Source organism: Astyanax mexicanus, chromosome 8 (genome assembly GCF_023375975.1).
Source record: "Astyanax mexicanus isolate ESR-SI-001 chromosome 8, AstMex3_surface, whole genome shotgun sequence".
NCBI classification, from domain to species: domain Eukaryota; kingdom Metazoa; phylum Chordata; class Actinopteri; order Characiformes; family Acestrorhamphidae; genus Astyanax; species Astyanax mexicanus.
In genome coordinates, this window is record NC_064415.1 from 48,849,158 (window position 1) to 48,869,491 (window position 20,334).

The 20,334-nt window shown below is 37.3% G+C and overlaps 8 protein-coding genes across 20 annotated transcripts in view; 4 read left to right on the forward strand and 4 right to left on the reverse strand.

Moving 5' to 3' along the window:
• LOC103034342 (zinc finger protein 239) overlaps window positions 1–20,334 on the reverse strand; it is a 196,325-nt gene that overhangs the window by 171,230 nt on the left and 4,761 nt on the right. The gene's annotated exons all lie outside the window — the stretch shown is intronic.
• Window positions 1–20,334, reverse strand: part of LOC103026187 (gastrula zinc finger protein XlCGF7.1) — a 239,822-nt gene that overhangs the window by 161,579 nt on the left and 57,909 nt on the right. Inside the window, exon 2 of one of the 2 annotated variants that reach the window (XM_049482411.1) lies at window positions 2,750–5,890. The exons of the other annotated variant lie outside the window; for it this stretch is intronic. Within the exon in view, the coding sequence (XP_049338368.1) occupies window positions 4,946–5,884 (939 nt within the window). The 5' untranslated portion in view covers window positions 5,885–5,890 and the 3' untranslated portion in view covers window positions 2,750–4,945. Of the gene's footprint in view, window positions 1–2,749; window positions 5,891–20,334 lie in introns of those variants that run through there. 2 annotated transcript variants of the gene reach the window in all.
• The window catches only part of LOC103047357 (gastrula zinc finger protein XlCGF26.1), a 311,263-nt gene that overhangs the window by 121,354 nt on the left and 169,575 nt on the right, over window positions 1–20,334 (forward strand). The gene's annotated exons all lie outside the window — the stretch shown is intronic.
• The window catches only part of LOC111194226 (zinc finger protein 239-like), a 457,259-nt gene that overhangs the window by 115,702 nt on the left and 321,223 nt on the right, over window positions 1–20,334 (reverse strand). For 2 of the 12 annotated variants that reach the window (XM_049482360.1, XM_049482362.1), the window contains exon 2: window positions 7,243–7,382. The exons of 7 other annotated variants lie outside the window; for them this stretch is intronic. The gene's annotated coding sequence lies outside the window, so the exon portion shown is untranslated. Of the gene's footprint in view, window positions 1–7,242; window positions 7,576–10,459; window positions 10,562–20,334 lie in introns of those variants that run through there. 3 more of the 12 variants (XM_049482369.1, XM_049482365.1, XM_049482357.1) reach the window with 3 other exon arrangements.
• LOC103022836 (zinc finger protein 501) overlaps window positions 1–20,334 on the reverse strand; it is a 122,498-nt gene that overhangs the window by 10,800 nt on the left and 91,364 nt on the right. The gene's annotated exons all lie outside the window — the stretch shown is intronic.
• LOC111196297 (gastrula zinc finger protein XlCGF7.1) overlaps window positions 10,870–20,334 on the forward strand; it is a 147,382-nt gene continuing 137,917 nt past the window's right edge. The window contains exon 1 of the mRNA XM_049482427.1: window positions 10,870–10,992. The gene's annotated coding sequence lies outside the window, so the exon portion shown is untranslated. The remainder of the gene's footprint in view (window positions 10,993–20,334) is intronic.
• The window catches only part of LOC125803867 (gastrula zinc finger protein XlCGF7.1-like), a 156,312-nt gene continuing 146,882 nt past the window's right edge, over window positions 10,905–20,334 (forward strand). Inside the window, exon 1 of the mRNA XM_049482433.1 lies at window positions 10,905–10,992. The gene's annotated coding sequence lies outside the window, so the exon portion shown is untranslated. The remainder of the gene's footprint in view (window positions 10,993–20,334) is intronic.
• The window catches only part of LOC107197279 (gastrula zinc finger protein XlCGF42.1-like), a 200,913-nt gene continuing 191,484 nt past the window's right edge, over window positions 10,906–20,334 (forward strand). Inside the window, exon 1 of the mRNA XM_049482424.1 lies at window positions 10,906–10,992. The gene's annotated coding sequence lies outside the window, so the exon portion shown is untranslated. The remainder of the gene's footprint in view (window positions 10,993–20,334) is intronic.

Genomic DNA, 20,334 nt, shown 5'->3' on the forward strand with positions numbered 1-20,334 from the left:
TAAGAGAAAATTAAACACTGGAGATTTTACTAATAACATTATTTTTTTATTATGATTTTACAAAACATTTACAACAATTTAAAGCCAGTTCTATGTATAGCTGTTCTTTATTTTTTATTTTGTTTTTTACTATTTATTTATTTAACAATCCACTAATTTGTACTGCTTAGTAATTATGTTGTACAGTTGAACAGTTGACTGTTCTTGTGGTTGATTAATTAACACTGATCTTCTACAAAGACAGAGAGCAGAGTGGAGCAGCTCCTCAGAGCAGGAGTTTCCTGTTGTAGTTTCTCATAACTGCTCTCACTTCAGAGAGATTCACACTAACACACAGATCAGCATTAGAGCACTGAGAGCTTAAACACACTACTGATTCCATCTGATTATATTCACAATGAAGACCATCCTCCTCATCATCATCATTACCACATCAGGTACTCACTGTCAAGATGTGCTTAGTAATGTTTTAACTGATTAATATTTTGCTATTATTGCCATTCTATTTTTTTCTTTCAGGTGTTTTTGCTGCTGATTGGATTAAACCAGATGATCTCTCTGTTTCTAGAACAGAGGGAGAATCTGTTACACTGAAATGCTCTTATGACTCAAGCAGTGAGGGTATTCGGCTGTATTGGTACAGACAGTTTCCTAACAGAGCTCTACAGTATTTACTGCTGAGAGGAGCTCGATCATGGAGTAGTGATCGAAACACTGCAGACAGTAGATTTGAGTCGACTGCATCCAGATCACACACTGATCTCACTTTTACAGTAAGACTGGCAGATACAGCTCTCTACTACTGTGGCACACAGTGATACAAAGTCTCTGAGAAGCTTTACAAAAACTCACACACCTTCTGTTTACTTTGAACACAAGCAGATCAAAGTAATATCAAACCACACTGCTTATCTCTTATTACACTCTCTCAGAAATTACTGGATGTGGTTATGCAGGTGCTAATAATAAAACAGCAAATGCGGTTGTAGCAGTAAAACGTGCGAGGTGGAAGTATTCAGCACCCCTATATCAATACTTAGTAGAGTCATCTGTCACTTAAATTACAGCTGCAAGTCTTTTGGGGTATATCAGCTTTGAACATCTAGAGACTTGATATTTTTTGCCCATTCTTCTTTGCAAAATAGCTCAAGTGCAGCCAGGTTGGATAGAGAGCATCTGTGAACAGGGGTATGAATACTTTTGCACTAAAAGCATCCCTCTGTCCAACAGCGGGAGTAAGTGAAGGAATGGAGTTAGTCAGTCTGTGAGGATTGAACATAGTACATATACAGGTAAAACTAAATAATCAGAATTTCAAAAAATGCCCAAACTCAAATATGTATCACATCACTTTCAGTGGTGAAGTTAAAGTGGGTAGAATTTGTTCAATTCATGTAAAAATCTTAGCATTAAGTGAGAGTTCAGGTCTGTGGTCCTCCCACACACAGAGTTAAAGAACATTTCAGATATCCATGCAGCCAGAGAAAGATGAAAGAGACAGAACAATTCTACTGTTTCTTCATGCAACTGAAATGCTCTTCAGCTGATGGTATTTATTTAGTTTTATTTATCTAATTTTTATTAAGAACAATTGTTAGTTTTTGTCTTGGTGACCAGCTTTCTTTAACATCCAGTGTTTTTTTCTACAGCTCTGAAGGAATTTTCCTACTACTGTTGCCCTCTAGAAGTGCTATGTTTTATTTTACTTGTATATCAGATTTGCAATTTAAGTTGTAAAAAGTGTTTTATAAATAAAATTAATTTGAGCTCAGCTTACAATTGTATGAATTTAAAAATAAAAGGAAAGTATATTATGTATATTCCGATCATTACAAAAAGGTAAACAACCAATTTCTAAATTAGATTTTTATTTAGTATGGCTTACATCTCATTAAAACAAATCCAGTACCTCAAATTATATGAATATTTTATATTGTGTTCACGTACATTTCTATTCAAGCAGCACAAATACCATGTATCTTTATGTCCCCCACACTAAAATGACAGGTGTTTCAGTTTCATTGTCCAACCCATGTATATACATAACTACATCTCTGCCATTTGTAACAAACCACAACGTGTGAAAAGCGGGTAAAATATATATAAAAATAAAAAAAGAAACAAACAAAAGACGTACAGAAATATGTCTATTAATCATGTTTAGGTGCACTTTATTTACACTAAACATTTTGTACAAAAATAAAGTACATGTTCTTACAATAAAGAGAGAAACATAATACTAAATGTTCTACAGCACATTTAAACTCACGTCTTCTAAACTGCAGTAATGAAATTCTTACTTTATGAATATGAACTATTTTTCTTTGCATTATTTGAGATCTTAAAGCTCTGCATCTTTTTTATTATTTGAGCCATTTCTTATTTTCTGCAAACAATGCTCTAAATGACAATATTTTTATTTGGAAGTTGGGAGAAATGTCTGTAGTTTATTGAATAAAACAACAATGTTCATTCTACCCAAACATAAACCTATAAATAGCAAAATCAGAGAAACTGATTCTGAACTGAAGTGGTCTCTTATTTTTTTCCAGAGCTATATATATCATAGCATACTGCATAACTCTTCAGTACCTTATCCTCAGTACCTCATACTCAGTTAAGAGAGCTGAATCTACACTGTCCCATCTGTTCATTGTACCTATCCCAGTCATACACTTTCTGTGTGCTTATAAACCTCGCATAGATCATCAGATAGACAAATACTCAATTCACTACACTGAAGAGTGTCCCCAGTTCATCTCTTTTTAATGGTTTATTTTGAAGTTGGACAAAACTACAAGAAACACAACAAGCATATGAAATTCAACAAACTATTACAAATTACTATGAAACATGCTAATAACACTAAGCCCTATACATCAAAATCAAAATATAAACAAGTCAACATACATGTCAGTACATAAGAAAACTGATACATACAACAATAACATAGATCTAGTTCTGCATAGATATAATTCCACTAATGAGTCAATACACAAATATATTTTGCAAAGATTGCAATTAACATTGAAGTGTTAATTAGAAGGCAGGAGTATTAGATTTACTTGTCAAATACTTTAATACATAGCAAATACATCAAGAACTATCCCTTTTAATTTTTAACAGAAAGAAACTAGTATTGGCCAGGTCTATCCATTTGCTGACCATCCTAACGTAGTCTGAGACTCAAGAAAAACCTGCCTGGGCCGAACATTCTACTGACTGAAAAGGTCAGGGGCATCAATGTCAGTCAATGGATCTTTGTCCTGAGGTTATGGTACAAAGGTATGTCAAAAAGATCACCTGGACATTTAGAGTGCCCATACTCAAGAATGTCACGATCTGAATCACCATGGTCATGCAACAGTCCGCTGCTCTTCTGCACTCTGACTGCCCTGCTTGGTGCCATGTATGTCTACTAAAGGCATGGAAGTCCCCAAAATGCTCACCTGTATCCACCTTTTCATGCCTATATGTCACATATGAGCACTTTTGGGTAATTAGATTTTTTTGTTTCAAACACTTCTCTACAACAATCATGCACTTCCTTAATTAAAGACCTCAGGTTCTCTGGGGATGGTACCTCTGGCTCTTTGGCTTACTTACATGTAGGGTTGAGTTCTGTCCTGTCATGTATAGTGGTTTACAGATCAAAACAGGTCTGGGAAATACATTTGTGTAATGTTAGCCTGTGTTCAGACCCGAGGATAAACAGCACATGTTCAAAGAGATACTTGGTACTAGGTATTTGGGGGCACTATGTTCTGCAGAAACTACATTCAAAAATGTACTGGATGCAACCTGGTCTGTAAGCACCCTCAAAGCATTTATCTCAAACCATTTTGACAATTATGTGGTCATTTCCACAAGATGTGTGGCAGAGGTCCAACAAAACCTCGGCCAACACACACTTCTAAGGTCTCCTAATTCACATGGAACGAGGTATTAATGTTAAACTTTGTCTTATAGACACAAACAATAAGCTGACAGTTACATTGGGACATGGCAAAACCCGCAAGACACAATACTAATTCCTGTCGTATGTTGGCATATATACACTGGCTGGTGTGGCATTGTTTTAATAAGCTTCTGCAGTGTCACAAGATTTATTTCAGTCCAGAGTTGCATTATTTTTCACCAAGATCTTGCAGTAGCATTGATGATGGTAAACAAAACCAACCTTCTCCAGCACAAAGATTCTCAATGAGGTTAAGATCTGGACTCTGTGGTAAACGATCCATGTGTGAAAATGGTGATCTCATGCTCCCTGACTCTGAACTCTTTCACGATTCCAGCCTCATGAATCCTGGAACTGTCATTTCTGAATATGCCCGTGCCATCAGGGAAGAAAAAATCCATTGATGGAATAACCTGGTCTTTATTCAGTACTTTTTTGGCCAGGCACTGTATGTATAGTGACCTACAGCTTGTTATATTTAACATACTTATCATAGACAGTTGTAGCACCGTGCTACAATTGGTACCTCTGGAAGACGCTAAATGCATTTTTTGTTGTGTATTTGGACTAAAAACATTCACTATGCTGCTCAAGAACAAAGATTATATTCTTGCCTGAAAACCAGCTTTCTTCAGAATCTCGTCCATCAAACATCAATTTAGACCCACTAAAATCAGTTACTGGTCTTGAAGATATATTTAAGCAGGTAATATCATTATGAGATATCAACACAAGATACAAGATAATTTGTCAATATTATTATATGCATAAAATAGTTAATAAACACTTATTATTGAATTGTTGGTTGTATTAACCATACCTTATAAATGGAGCTCTACTGACAGACTGCAGCTCATCTACTTCATAATCTGGTTCGAAAGGATATTTTCAGTGTATGCGCTGTAAGCTGGACTTAACACATCGTACACAACTATATTTTGTTTGAAGATTATGCTTAAGAAAATGTCTAAAGCAACAGTTTTCAATCTAAGTTACCAACAGATCTAGGTTGAGATCTGGAATGGTGTTAGGTGTGTCACTGTTCATTTCCTGAGTGCTCTTATTGCACTTGTGGTTCTTGAATGACTGTAAATACCTGAAGCTTGCAGTACAGTCTGAGCAGTAATACGGTTTCTCTCCAGTGTGAATGAGCAGGTGTTGTTGGAGATGACTCTGTTTATTAAAACTCTTTCCGCAGTCTGAGCACTGAAATGGTTGTTCTCCAGTGTGAATGCGCTGGTGTGTTCGGAAACTACTCAGATTATTGAAACTTTTCCCGCAGACTGAGCAGTAATACGGTTTCTCTCCAGTGTGAATGTGCTGGTGTTGTTGGAGATGACTCTGTGTATTAAAACTCTTCCCACACTCTAAGCAGTGATACGGTCTCTCTCCAGTGTGAATGCGGCGGTGTGTTCGGAGACTACTCAGATTATTAAAACTTTTCCCACAGTCTGAACACTGATATGGTTTCTCTCCAGTGTGAATGTGCCGGTGTTGTTTGAGATTACTTTGATTATTAAAACTTTTTCCACAGTCTGAACACTGATATGGTTTCTCTCCAGTGTGAATTAGGCGGTGTTGTTTAAGATTACTTTGACTATTAAATCTCTTTCCACAGTCAGGGCACTGATATGGTTTCTCTCCAGTGTGAATGCGCTGGTGTCGCTGGAGATCACTCTGCTTATTATAGCTCTTCCCACATTCTGAGCAGGGGTGAGTTTTCTTCTTGTCAGTACTTTTCTGCATTTGCATGGGAGGTGTAGGAGAGGGTGATGGCTGAGTATTAAAGATATCTTTGGATGCCATGTTTTCCACTTCATTCAGCAGCTTAACAACTTTGTGAAATCTTCTGATTGTGTTTGGGCAGCTAAATTTCCAGGTAAAAAAGTTGACACTAGAATCAGAAGATCTGGAACAGGACAGCATTCAGTTCTGGAAGAAACACATAAAATTAAAACATTAGCTCAAGTCAAATGTCAAAGGAACAGTAATGCCACTCCGCAGAAGTACAGCGCTATATAGGAATTTCATTTTAGTTCTCCAGTACCGAGGCTGGAGTAGTATTAGCATTAGCCACTAACCACACTAAGCTCTAGCTCTTTTGCTGCTTAGAGGTAATATTGGGCTGTAGCCTGCTGCTAACCTAGCCAGCACTGCTGGAGCAGCATTAGCATTACCCGCTAACCGTGCCACCCACTTAAGTAAGGGCCTGAATCGCATATTTGCAACAAAATGTCTGTTATGAAATATGGTAGCTTGCCTGGCAATTTGTAGGTCCCTAGAAAGTCAAGGAGCCATGGTAAACGACTTCTGTGGAAGTCAAGGGCCCCATAGCAGAGGCACTGTGATCAAGGGCCCTCTAATGGTATGACTTTCTCTTCTCTAGGGCCCTCTGGTAGGGGCTTTCATAACCAAGGCCCTGTAAAAATATGTCCCCCGCTTTCCTAGGACACTTAATAGCCAGCAGTCGAAGTCAGAGCAGTGCCACAATAACTCATCCATTTTTATAAGGGGCCCAAAAGCATTTCTAGGGCCCCCAAGAGGCCCTGGGGTCAAAGTCTCTAATACTTAGAGAATCCTTAAAATGGAGGGCCCTCGAAAAAAAAAAATTGTATCATAAATGTTGATATGCATTGCAAAACTTATTGGGCCAAGGCCCCCCCAGGGGCAACCCCTGACCTCAAAGGCCCATGGCTGGACCGGTCAGTAAACCAGCCATGGCAATGGGGTTGGGCTATTCAACAAACATTCATATTCATTATCAGGTTTCACTACACAACAAGAACATTTCACACTGTAGTTGTCCTTGAATTCACACACTGTGGGACATCTGCATATATGAGTGTTTCTAGACTCACTACATCTACATGCTGAATATCACATGATTTATTTTACACACGGTTTTATAGTGGATCATAAAGACATACTTTATGTACACAAACAGACTCTGGCGTGGAGAAACACGTGACCATAAGGGAGATATCTCTACAGTTAGCATGAAGCACATGCAGCACAATTTAACACTGTAACCCACCAGTCAAGAGAATTATTCCCCCCAATAAACCACCAGTCAGGGTTTGTAAGTAGCCCCTAAATATCCTGTTCATCTTAAATAAAGCAGAATGAAAGTGTTGATCAGAGATAACTAGGAGAAGATGATCCTCCAGCTCCTGGATGAAGCTGCTTGTGTGTGATGTTAAATGCTGCTCCTTCTGAATGTGTTTCTGTGTGTCTAAGAGTAAATGTAGAGCAGTGTGAAGGTGAAGAGTGGAACATCTCCATACCTGCAGCAGGTGAGCTGATGGTGTTCCTCCAGCAGAGCAGTCTGAGTACAGAGGTGTGGAGCTGCTGATCAGAGCTGGATCTTCTGCTGCTCCACTTTACTGGAGACCGGGGGAAACTCTAACCACCCTTCCATATTCACCTACAGAGAATCCAGTCTTCATTTTAAACCACAGCAAACATCTGTCCAAAGCGCTGAAACTATTAGAACATGTCCAATCAATACATCGCAATGACTCTGTTACTTGATCTGATCCAATACAATAAACAGCTCTGCTGCTGTGTTTCTGGAGATCCGCTCAGGAGCCAATGGCGTTACATCCGGCAACCAGCTGTCAAAATAAAAGTCCTGCAGCGATGTGAGGATTACCTTGTTTCACTGGTACCTATAAACTGTACTGTGTCCATCAAATACTATTATAATTTAACTGAAGCCATTTTAAACCCAGATAACAAAAATACACTCAATTAGTATTTATCTTTCCTTTATCTAATGCACCAAATCAGTGTTGGATCAGAACTAATTTTTTATTCTGAAAATGTCTTCTTTTCTCTCAGTTTAATAAGGTTCCAGTTCCTGAGAATAAATACCTTGATAGCTAGATTGCAGAGACGTATTAAACAAGATGCCCTGCTAACAGAATAAATTTGGTAACATCAAATTGCATTAGGACAAATCCAAAGAGTGAAGCTAAAATGCTATCTTAAGGGTTAAACTAGCTTGTCTAGAAATACAGAAAATATTACTTTTTACTATACTGTGCAAACAGAGAAACTGTGTTAAAATGGTTGAAATTCCTTAAAGTTTCATAATTTTAAATGGAAGCTGAAAGTCTACACTTCAATCTTTCAGGAATTGTATTGTTTTTGTTTCAAGTCCTGAGATTAAATTGACTTAAAAAAGAAAAGAAAATCAAGCAGAAGTTAAAGAAATAATAAATGAAAAAGTCAATGTTCTCATAATAAAAAGAAAACTACATGTTCTGCAGTACATTCACACATGCATATCCTAAAGTGTAGTAATGAAGATATCTTCTGGAGGTAAATCAAATGAAGCTGATGCTTTGACCGAGTGCTGTGGCAGCTACAGTAATTACTGTGTTTAAGGTAAAACACTGTAAAGCCAGAAGGGGGCGCCACATCCACCCTAATTCTACATACGTCCTTCAGTTTCAGTAGTTTTAAGGATGAGCTCCTCCTCTGTGCTGTTCTTTCCCATCAGTCTGTTTCTTCACTCTTCTTCATTCTGTCTTTCAGACTCAATCCATCATGAAACACTTGTTGATAAATCTGCTGATTTTTACTGCTGTTATTATTGGTATGGAAGATTTCTTTCATCATTATCAGATCAGTAAATGATTTAAACTTTCTGTTACAGATCTGTTGCTCTGTTTTCACAGATTGCAGTGGAGAAGAGAGAGTGGAACAGCCAGTCAGAGATGTGACTCGCTCTGAAGGAACATCCGTGACATTAGAATGCAATTATCAAACATCCTCAACCCGTCCAGATCTGTTCTGGTACATTCAGAGATCCCATGACTTTCCTAAATACATTCTGAGAAGAGACACATATTCAGCAGGAGATAACGGAACAGAGTTCCATGAGAGAATGAATTCTGCAGTCCAGTCAAACTCACAGTCTACATCAGTTCCACTGAGCATCCAGAAGCTGAGTGTGAGAGACTCTGCTGTGTACTACTGCGCCCTGAGGCCCACTGTGACATTATCACATTCACCCATCATACAAAAACATGCAGCTCCAACAGGAAACACACCAAACACACACCTGTTATTTTACAATGATCTAACAGACACACACATACATTCACTATTCAACTTCATTCACAAACAACTGACAATATTTGTTAATATAGATATTTTTTTCTTTAATCAGTTCCCACTATATTAGAAATACTGTTTGCCTATATTGCCTATATAATTATACCTTGAACATTTAATGAATATTTTCTTCTCATGCTAACTTTTTTCACAGTTCATTTACATCCATCTGTGACCATGTTTTTGAATAAACAAAGTGATGTTGTTAATGTTGCTGTAGTTTTACTGATAAATAAACTCTTAAGATACATTTAAAACATTTTTTAGGTGATAATGTATTAATCCTAGCAAAAATATTTGTTACATCTTGGGGGGGTTGGAGGGGGGGCAAGAGTCAAAACCTGTCTTTCTTCAGAGACCAATAATTAATAATTCAGTGATCTAAATCAGGGCCAAATAGAAACACTTGAACATTTTTTTTTTCACAACAAACAGCTCACATGGCATTCATTCATACTAGAGACCACAACTAGACATTAAAAAAAAAAACGAATGAATGGAATGAGACCTTCAATACAAAGTTCTATTAAACATGATATATGAGAAATCTGGTGAATACAAAAAAATACAGTTTAGTTTCAGTAATGATCCAAATAAATATTTTCTGTCAAGAACATTTTGAATAGCCCAAAAAATATTTTTAGAAGGAGTAGTATTAGATTTAGTTCTTGAATACTTTAACAATATCTGATCATTAAAGAACGCTTCCTTTTACTTTTCAACAGAAAGATATAAGTATACCCCTATAAGATTAAGCGCTGGTCTACCCATTTGCTGACCATCCTGATGTGACTGAAAATGTCGGGGGCGGCATCAGTGTTAGTCAGTGGTCTCTGTCCTGAGGACGTTTTTTTGAAAAGTGCCATGTAATAGCCTTGTTGTTGGTGCTGTCAGAGTTCAAGTTAAGGTTTAAAGGTAGATCTCCTGGACTTTCAGAGTGCCCACACTTTGGAGTGTCTTAAATCAGACCACTATGGACGAGCAACAGTTCTCTGCACTCTGCACTCTTACTGCTCTGCTTGGAACCATATATGTCTGTAAGTGGCAGGTAGTGTCCTATGTATGGAAGGGCTTCAAATTTACAACATGGAAGACACCAGCATCCTCACCTGTATCCACCTGTTGACATCTGTATGCAACATGTAAGCTCTTATAATTAGTGCATACATGATTTGCTTCAAAAACTGCTCTAGTGTGAACATGTGTGAATATGTCTGGGTATGGTACCGCTGGCTCTTTGGTTTAGCAGTGAAGCGGTTCAGGAAATAAAATCATCCTGCTTGTGTGTGATGTTAAATGCTGCTCCTTCTGAATGTGTTTCTGTGTGTCTATGAGTAAATGTAGAGCAGTGTGAAGGTGAAGAGTGGAACATCTCCATACCTGCAGCAGGTGAGCTGATGGTGTTCCTCCAGCAGAGCAGTCTGAGTACAGAGGTGTGGAGCTGCTGATCAGAGCTGGATCTTCTGCTGATCCACTTTACTGGAGACTGAGTTTTTGAATAGTGAAAAATACCAGTAAAATTAAGTAAAACCTCACAGCGCTGCGGGACTTTTATTTTGACATCTGGTTGTTGGATGTAGCTCCTGAGCGGGACTAGCGGAGCTTCGGTTTCTGCAACTGGAGGTCTTTAGTTTAGAAACGCAGCAGCAGACTGTTGGAGTATAAGGTGGAATCAGGGATGTTTATTGTATTGGATCAGACAAAGTGGATCAGATTTCAGCGCTTTGGACAGATGTTTGTTGTGGTTTAAAATGAAGACTGTATTCTCTGTAGGTGAATATGGAAGGGTGGTTAGAGTTTCCCCCGGTCTCCAGTAAAGTGGAGCAGCAGAAGATCCAGCTCTGATCAGCAGCTCCACACCTCTGTACTCAGACTGCTCTGCTGGAGGAACACCATCAGCTCACCTGCTGCAGGTATGGAGATGTTCCACTCTTCACCTTCACACTGCTCTACATTTACTCTTAGACACACAGAAACACATTCAGAAGGAGCAGCATTTAACATCACACACAAGCAGCTTCATCCAGGAGCTGGAGGATCATCTTCTCCTAGTTATCTCTGATCAACACTTTCATTCTGCTTTATTTAAGATGAACAGGAGATTTAGGGGCTACTTACAAACCCTGAGTGGTGATTTATTGGGGAAATAATAATTATTTTGTTTGGTGGGTTAAATTGTGCTGCCATTGTTTATGAACTTATTCATGCTAATTGTAGAGATATCTCCTTTATGGCCCGGAGAAACACAAATGGACTTAATCATTTTTGCTTACAAACCCATAGAGGAAAATGTTAAATGTCTGAATAAAATCTTTGTCCCCAACAACTGATTTCCTTGATTCAATTGTTTTTATTTCCCAACCCCAAATAGGATTTTCCTGTGTTTCGTATTGAGATTATCTTTTATTTTGTTTTATATTTCCAAAACTGAATGCTGACCTGTTTCAAGTTTTTTGTTGTTTATAAACTACTTTATGCTAACTGTAGAGATATCTCCTTTATGGTCACGTGTTTCTCCAGGAATATCCAAGTATATCTTTATGATCCATTATTAAAACTATGTGTAAAATAGATTGTGTGATATTCAATTCAGCATTGAAATGTAGTGAGTGCAAAAACAAATGGAGTTCTTCCTGAGAGCTGGTTAGTGTGGATTGGGGTTGAAGGTTAATTGCTGGTAGAGATGTTTGGGAGTTGAGGGCTGTTAAGTGTGAGAATATTTAGGACTGTGAAAGTGTAGTTAACAGTTTTGAAGACCCAATACTCTGCATATGTTTGTGTTTGTCCAACAAAGAAAATTAGGAATATGTGTACTGTGACCAGTAAACCCCATCACACTGCAAAAGTCACATCATTTGATATCGTTTGAATCCTGGGTGGTTAGGGTGTTTAGCTGTAATCAGTTGTTACCTGCTGTTTTGTCTCTCTGAAGCAGTTTGATGTTTGAGTAGATGCAGGAACATAGAGCATTTATAGTGGAGAGAAGGATGGAATTTAAAGAGAAGGTAAAGGTAAAGTGATTAAGTAAATATTAAATTAAAAATTTACTCATAATATGGAGAAGTTGTAGATCTGACACTGTAATCAAAGCAAACTCTAAAATTGGACATCTGATTTTAAGCTGTAATGAATATGAGATATTTTATCTATGTTTTAAATAATAATTTTGGTGTCATTCTAAATAATGTGTTTTCATTTCCCAACCCAAAATAGGATTTTCCTGTGTTTCATATTCAGATTTTGTTTTTTATGTTATTTTATATTTCCAGAACTGAATGCTGACCTGTTCCAAGTTTTCTCCTGATCTCAGTGTCAACTTTCCTACCTTGGATGAAGTTCATCTTCACAAATACGCAGCTTAACGAAGGGCAGAACATGGCATCCAAAGAAATCTCCAGTATTCAGCAAACACCCTCTCCTACACCTCACAGGGAAATGCAGAAAAGTACAGACAAGATGAAAACTCACCACTGTTCAGACTGTGGGAAAAGCTTTACTAAACAGTTTCATCTCAGAACACACCAGCGCATTCACACTGGAGAGAAACCGTTTTACTGCTCAGAATGTGGGAAGAGTTTTACTCAACAGATCAATCTCCAACATCACCAGCGCATTCACACTGGAGAGAAACCATTTCACTGCTCAGACTGTGGAAAGAGTTTTACCACACAAGGTAACCTTAAAACACATCAGCGAATTCACACTGGAAAGAAACCGTATGACTGCTCAGACTGTGGGAAGAGTTTTAATACACAGGGTAACCTCAAAATACATCAGCGCATTCACACTGGAGAGAAACCGTATCACTGCTCAGACTGTGGGAAGAGTTTTATTCATCAAAGTCAGTTCACAACGCACCAGCGCATTCACACTGGAGAGAAACCGTATTACTGTGCAGACTGTGGGAAGAGTTTTAATACACAGAGTCATCTCCAGCGACACAAGTGTATTGACACTGAAGAGAAATGGTACTATTGTTTTCAGTGTGAGGAAAGTTATAGTGTTCAGTATAATGAGCAAGACCAGCACATTCACACTAAAGTAAAACATTGTTAGAAAAAAAGGAAGAAAACCTGTTAATTTAAACAGTTTCTATGTCATTTATATAACAAAGCATACCGTATTTTTCAAACTACAAGGCTCACCGGATTATGGTGCGCTATCAATGTATGTCTATTTTCTGGTCTATTTTCACATACAAGGCACATTATGCAAAACTAGTAAGGAATAGGGAGTCGCCATGTTTTCCTACTTACCGTATTTTTCGGGCTATAAGGCGCACTTAAAATACTTATTTTTTCCCAAAAATCGTCATTGCGCCTTATAATGCAGTGCGCCTTGTGTATGGATTTTGCTTGTGTTTACTGACCTCGATTTTTATGTGGTACACGGCGCTCTGTTGTGCAGAATTCCTCACCCACGCCAGAAAAAGATCCCCCTCTTGGGCTAGCGCGCGGTTACCTTTGACTGCCGTACTGCCTCTCGGCTGTGGTTCAGGGTAGCTGTTTCCACTGTAGCTCCGTGGCCAGAACAAGGTGCCGGTAAACTTTCCTTTCCACCCGTTCTGGGGTAATAGCACAAACTGTTTCTTTTTAGCGCCCACTTCTAAGTAAAGTTAACCTCTTAACACGCGCTGGCCCACCGGCGGGCCAGAAATATTTAATATTTCATAACTGGCTGTGTTTCTGAATAGTTATGAACAGTTACAGGTTCAATATAGACATCCAATATACCATTTTAAAGCTTAGAATCTCTGCTTTTGAGCTATTTAGCCTATTTAGCGGAATATCCTTTCAGAAAATAAACATTTAGGGCGAAATATGCCTTGGTTATGATTTTAATAATTCATAACTCTCATATTTGCGTTTATCGTTCGTCCATATTTCATCGAATGCGGTCATGTCATACACCATTCGAACCGTCTGGCTCTCCGGATTCCAGAACTGTGCTTTTACTGTAGGATGTATGTTTCATGAATTAGAGCTGCGTCAGAGCGCATGTTTCCAGTAATAAAAGGCTCTCCTTTTGTCCTGGGGTAACCTCCGGTCACTGCCGCCACCCCCCGAACACACACCCGCGCTCAGCCACAGGTCCTACCTTCAAAACGCGTCCAGACTAAAGAGAATCCATCAATCCAGTCTCCTGTAATCCACAGTTATATCCAAACAGCGCTGGAAATCACTTCATCCAGAAATGAAACTTATCCAATCTTTATCTCTGTTTTAAAACCGTTTTATTCACCGAATTCGGCACAACACGCTATTATAGTCAGAAGCCTCGCGGAGTAATGCGGTACTTGCTGTGCTTCAACATAATATTATGGTCTGTCGGAGCGTTGCGGCTACCGTTGTCAGGAGCCTCGCGGAGTAATACGTACTTGCTGTGCTTCAACATAATATTATGGTCTGTCGGAGCGTTGCGGCTACCGTTGTCAGGAGCGTCGCGGAGTAATACGTACTTGCTGTGCTTCAACATAATATTATGGTCTGTCGGAGCGTTGCGGCTACCGTTGTCAGGAGCGTCGCGGAGTAATACGTACTTGCTGTGCTTGTTGATTTATTGCTCAGAGATGTTGTTATTTTTCACAGATATTGTGAAGGATTTATTGCTCAGAGTTATTGTTACTGATATAAATAAAGTTTCATTTAGTGCGCCTTATAATCCAGTGCGCCTTGTGTATGGGCTAACACTAAAAATAGACCATTCACTCATCGTGCGCCTTATAATACGGTGCGCCTTATAGTCCGAAAAATACGGTATTTAGTAGGTCTTACTACCTCTATAATGCTAAGTTAGGTAAATAAAACTGTAATTTTTAACCAAATTTTTTTTTTTAATTTCAAACGAGCCCTGAATGTTAATCTACACAGATTTGTCTTGTGAAAATTGTTTATTTTTGTGAGTAAAGTGCTTACGTTTATTTTCACTAAGGCTAGATGCGGTTAGTGGCTAATGCTGCCCGACAGTGAACACTGAAGAGTTCCAGTAAGCCAGGGTGATATTAGCTACAGCATGGTTAGTGGCTAATACTGCTCCAGCAGTGCTAGCCAGGGTTAGCAGCAGGCCACAGCCCTATATATGCACCTCTGAATGGAAAGAGAGCTAGTGATTAGCACAGTTGGCGGCTAATGTTAATACAGCTTGAGTCTCGGTGCCGGAGAACTAAACAGAAACTTCTGTGTAAAACTGCACTTCAGCAGAGTGGCTTTACTCCTCCGTACAACCTTACTGGTAAAATTCATACATAAGGCGCACCTTATTATAAGACATCCTGACGACTTTAAGTGCACCAAAAAATGTTAAGTGCGAAAAATATGGTTACTTTGAGAAAATCAGTGAAAAGTAGTGAACTGTCATAGGCACTAATAAAACAATGTAATTAAGCATCATTTCCACACAGTGGGGGAATCACCACTTTTTTCTGTACATAATTAGTGAAAATGTACTGATTAATTCTAATATATAAGAGTTTTAATAAACATTTGCAAAATTAAGAAAAATACAAATAAATCAAAAAAGCACAGCCAATGCTCCCCAGCAATGTGTCTGAGACTGAGAGCTAATTATCTGCAAGTGGAAGATTTTGGAAGACTAACAAGTGAGGCTAAACCACCTCAGATTATCCTGGTCAGGTTACCGTGCATGTCCAAAGCAAAAAAAAGCAAAACTTTTGCAAACAAGTTTAGCTGGAAAGAACTAATGAGCTTTAATATCAGCCCGAGGCAGAGGAATTCATGGAACAGTGCGCTGATGAATGAAGGTGATTAAACTATGATGAAAGTGGATTAATAGAACATGTAGGTAGCTGATTGGGGGTTTAGTGAAGTTCATTTTTTTGTGTGTTTGTTATTTTAGGTCATTTTTGTTTATGTTGAAAATGCCACACTTTGTTGAATGGGCAGTTCTGAAAAACACTACAACTGATATCAGATTAAATGGAGCCTCCAATCTCTAGAAGAGAAAACATCACTTTTCCATTGCAGTGTGTTGCTGTTGTTTATTCTACAACAGTGTTCCATTAAAGCCCTCCTGCAAATATGTCAATCAGAGGGATGGCTCACAGATTCATGGTTCATTTTGTGTTGTGTCCAACCTCCTACCTCCTCTTTTTTGAGAATAATTTTGTTAAAATCTTTGGGAGTTAATAGAAACCCATGGTAACTCATTACTAATATTCCAGTCAAACTCCAGTGTTTACTCAAATACTTTTTTAATAAAACAGCTTGTAAATAAATGTGAATCTGAAAAAGTGATTTTTATTATTAATAGAAACATTTCTCACCAACATTAACAAACAAATATTTGAACTATTCACAGTGACGAAAGTTTAAACTGGTTCAGACCTACAATTAAGGCACAGGAATGTTCCTAACATTCAGTCATAGACAAACACAGCCCCACACGCATACACAAACATGTCCACACTAAGTGTGCTTTCACACTCACACACACACACACACACACACACATACACCCACGCACTGTCTAAACACAGAAGCAGACTGTCACCACCCACGAAACAACAGAACCTAGAACCAATGAAATTTGTCACAGCAGTATGGGTGCATCAAATTATGCTGGTGGTTCCTGTATGTACTGTAACTGTTACTGGTCACAAGTCATTATTTACATGTGGGACTGCCTTCTGATCCTGTAGAAACCGACCAAACGAGGGCCGGCTTTGTGCTTCTTCCCTCTTAATCGCCAAATGTGGCTTTTGTATGTTGATCAAGCCTTTTCAATATTTCTTGTGTGGCCTCCATGTAGTTGGTCTACAAAGCACCTGCTGTGGGTAACTATAAAGTGATTGTAGCTGAGTGTTGATACAGCCTTCTTGTAGGCTCTCAACCACAATTAAATTTTATTGATCCTGGATTGACTGCCTTTTATTATAGGGATACGGTGTTGTCTTGAGCGCTGCTCAACAATATGCAAAAGTGGTCGTCATCTTTGCCCTTTTGTGGCTAGAATCCCAAATACCCACTCTAAATGTTTCTCCAACTCTTCCCCGTCCATATTTTTTTCATTACATCTTTTTTTTTTAAATAATAATACTCCTTTTAATTTTTTTTTTTAACTATGTCAGACATCACACCATGGCTAGTGCATACCTCTGCAAACTATTCACTTACTGCCACTCACTTATTCAGTATCTGAAAGGCCTATCCTAGCCTGGAACTGGTATATCGTTCATGTTTCTTGTCATGGTCCAGTTCAGATATTTTAAGATATTTGGATAATATTTTTGGGATGTTTGTTTATAAAAGAAAAAAAAAACAAGGTTAGGGAAAAAAATGCTGAAAATTCTATTAACTCCCATGTAAGATCCTAAGAACATTTTAAAAACACAACTGAACTTCTATCATTTATCTTTTTTTATCAATTTATTTGTTGGCTGGAATATGTAAAATATTTCATTAAAAAAAGTAAAATGTTCTTATAAAATCACTTATTCATACTAATATTATGAAAATAAATGTAACAAAGTAATGCTATAATAGTTTATATAAATGTTACATAGAAAATATGATCAACAATTTATTTAACCATTAGTTCTGTGTACCCTTGGTCATTTGATTTTAATTTCGAAAAGCATTATTGAAGAACAAAAAAAATGCAGGGGTGCATTTACCAATAAAGAATGATCTTAAGAATGCAAGTTTTCAATGCAAGTTTTCAATGCAATAAATTTCAATTTTTCAAAGTAACAAACCAGTGTTAAGTGCTTGCTCTGTCTCTGCATGGATTCAGTAGGCGTAATAGTACAAAATATTCTGATATCTGATTCATGTGAATGCAATTATGAAGCTCAATTCTGTATTTGGATACCCAGCAGTAAAACTTAAATGTAATTATACGTCTCTAATGATTAACATCTACCATCCACCTATTACATACAGACTGTAGAATTGTAACTGATTTAATCACTGAGGATTTTAATATTTATACAGATATATCATCAAATCCATTTATTGCGTTTATGAAACATCTTACATCACATACAACATGCATCAGGTTCAAGTAAAAAGCATAGTCACACTTTAGATTATTATTTCAAGATTTATAGATTTATATATCCTAAACATCTTTAATTTACTGATGTTATGATCTTTGGTCATTTAGTCAAAGGTGTTGGTAAAGGACGAAGAAGGAGCTGCATTTTGCTATGTATAAATCAAAATTGATGAATAACAACTGTGCTATAAAATCTGCATGGAAAGAGTTTTATTTTTTTTATAATCTAAAAATAATTTATAAATATAGACCAGCTAGTCAATCCCACCAACCATGTCTTACCTAAATTTTCCTCAGATGACAAATGCAATGAGTTTTTGCAAACAAAATCACCACTATAAGGTAAAATATAGTGCATAGTCGTACTGGACCATCAACATTAATACCCGTTTTATTCTAATTGAAATATCTTGGTTAAACAGATTTCATCACTAACATCCTCTAGATGTGAACTTGATTCTTTACAAACATACTTTTTTTAAGCAGGTTTTGAGCTCATTATCCAATGATCCAATAACAATTGTTAATCAGTCATTGCAACATGAAAAGTTTCCTTACACATAGTGAGAAGCAATGTTTCGTTTCATTTATTACTTTGAGATTAGATTATTGCAATGCTGATTTCTGCTCTCCCAATAAACATATTTGCAAATAGCTGTATATTAAATTGTAGCAGCAGCACAGCACTGCAATCCCTGTACAAGAACAACTGTTGATACAACTGTACAAAAATAAAGTGTCTAGAGAGCTGTATGTGCAGTATGTGCTTTTGGAGCTACAAGTATTTTAGCCAATTGAAATTTTCTCAATAATGAGCCATTTGACTGGTTATGTACATAGCCAAACAGATGCAGTAATCATACCCCATGCAGTATTCTTCCAGGCCTGAGTTGTACTTGTTTTTTACCGGTCTGTGTGGCTAAAATTATTTAAAAAAAAAAAAAAAAAAAAAAAAAAAAAAGAGAGGCATCCCACGCAACGGAAAAAAGTTTGGCTGTTACATTTACTGATCCAACCCCTACTAGAAAGCACTTTAATTTTGCTAATAAAAAAGAGCTAAAGTAACTATAAACTATTTTATGAGAATTTTTTATTATCTTTGCTGGGATAATTATTATAACTGAAAGCAACATTTTAATTTATGTGCATTGGTCTACATGTCATATTGTTATGCTCAGTTAAATACTATGTCAATTAGTAGTCATTGGGTGTGGTCAACCCCTTTGTGGTTGTTATGGAAACTGCAATCATTTCCCCTTTTTTTTATAAGCCCTGATGTTATTGATTAAAAAGATTCGGGTGATTCTAGTAGGTCAGCCATCTTGTTTTCAGTGGTCTTGGCTGTTTGTAAGTTTATTTTTTATCTTTTTACAGATTTCTGAGCACTATCTTGTTTCATATTTTTGAGAAAAAAGGTTTGTATTTCTGTTCATTTATCATAAACAGTATTTTAATAAGCACTCCTTTTGTATATTTAAAAAAAATATATGGCTTGAAGACAACAGACAACAGTAAAGGCAATCAACCCTACTCCAGCTTCTGTAGCTTCTTAACTTGTTTGTTACCTTATTTTGTCTATCCTTTCCTTCATGGTAAAAGTTGCTGTCCTTTACAAGGACAAACTCTGTTGTTCCACCGTTGAATTGTCCTTTGCTTCAATGTACATTTTCATGCAGACAGATCATAACTTTTGGCTCATTTTACTGAGTGTTTTTTAACCCTGTGCAATTCTATCCTGATTCATGCCAAATCTGTCATAGTCTCAGTCCTTAGTAGAATATAAAGTAATCATTTGGTATTAATCCCAGGAGTTCAACTGGTCCAGTTTGGAAGCTAATTTGTAATTTATCTATGCTTCCAGCCTTAGTTGCAGCTAGTTTACCTCTGCCCTCTGAATTGTATAACTTGCCCTGTTGTTAGATCTCACAGGTTTTTCAATTTCAAGTCCCATTAGGTAAAATCAGGGTTATTCTTAGTAAGATGGTCAGGTATGAAAGTATGTGCCTCTTTTTTTCTGTAAATTTTAATTAAGGTTTATCTAACAGTCATTTTACAGACACACTATATTGCAAAATATTTGTTCACTTATTCAAATAATTGATACAAATTAGCTCAAGAACAGCGAATAGAGAACCTAATAGAATGGGTTTCAATGGCCAAGGAGCTCCTACTTAAAGTAAGTAGCTAACAACATAAAGCCCAGTCAAAGAAGTGGAGAAAAGCCAGAATTGCTGAAAATA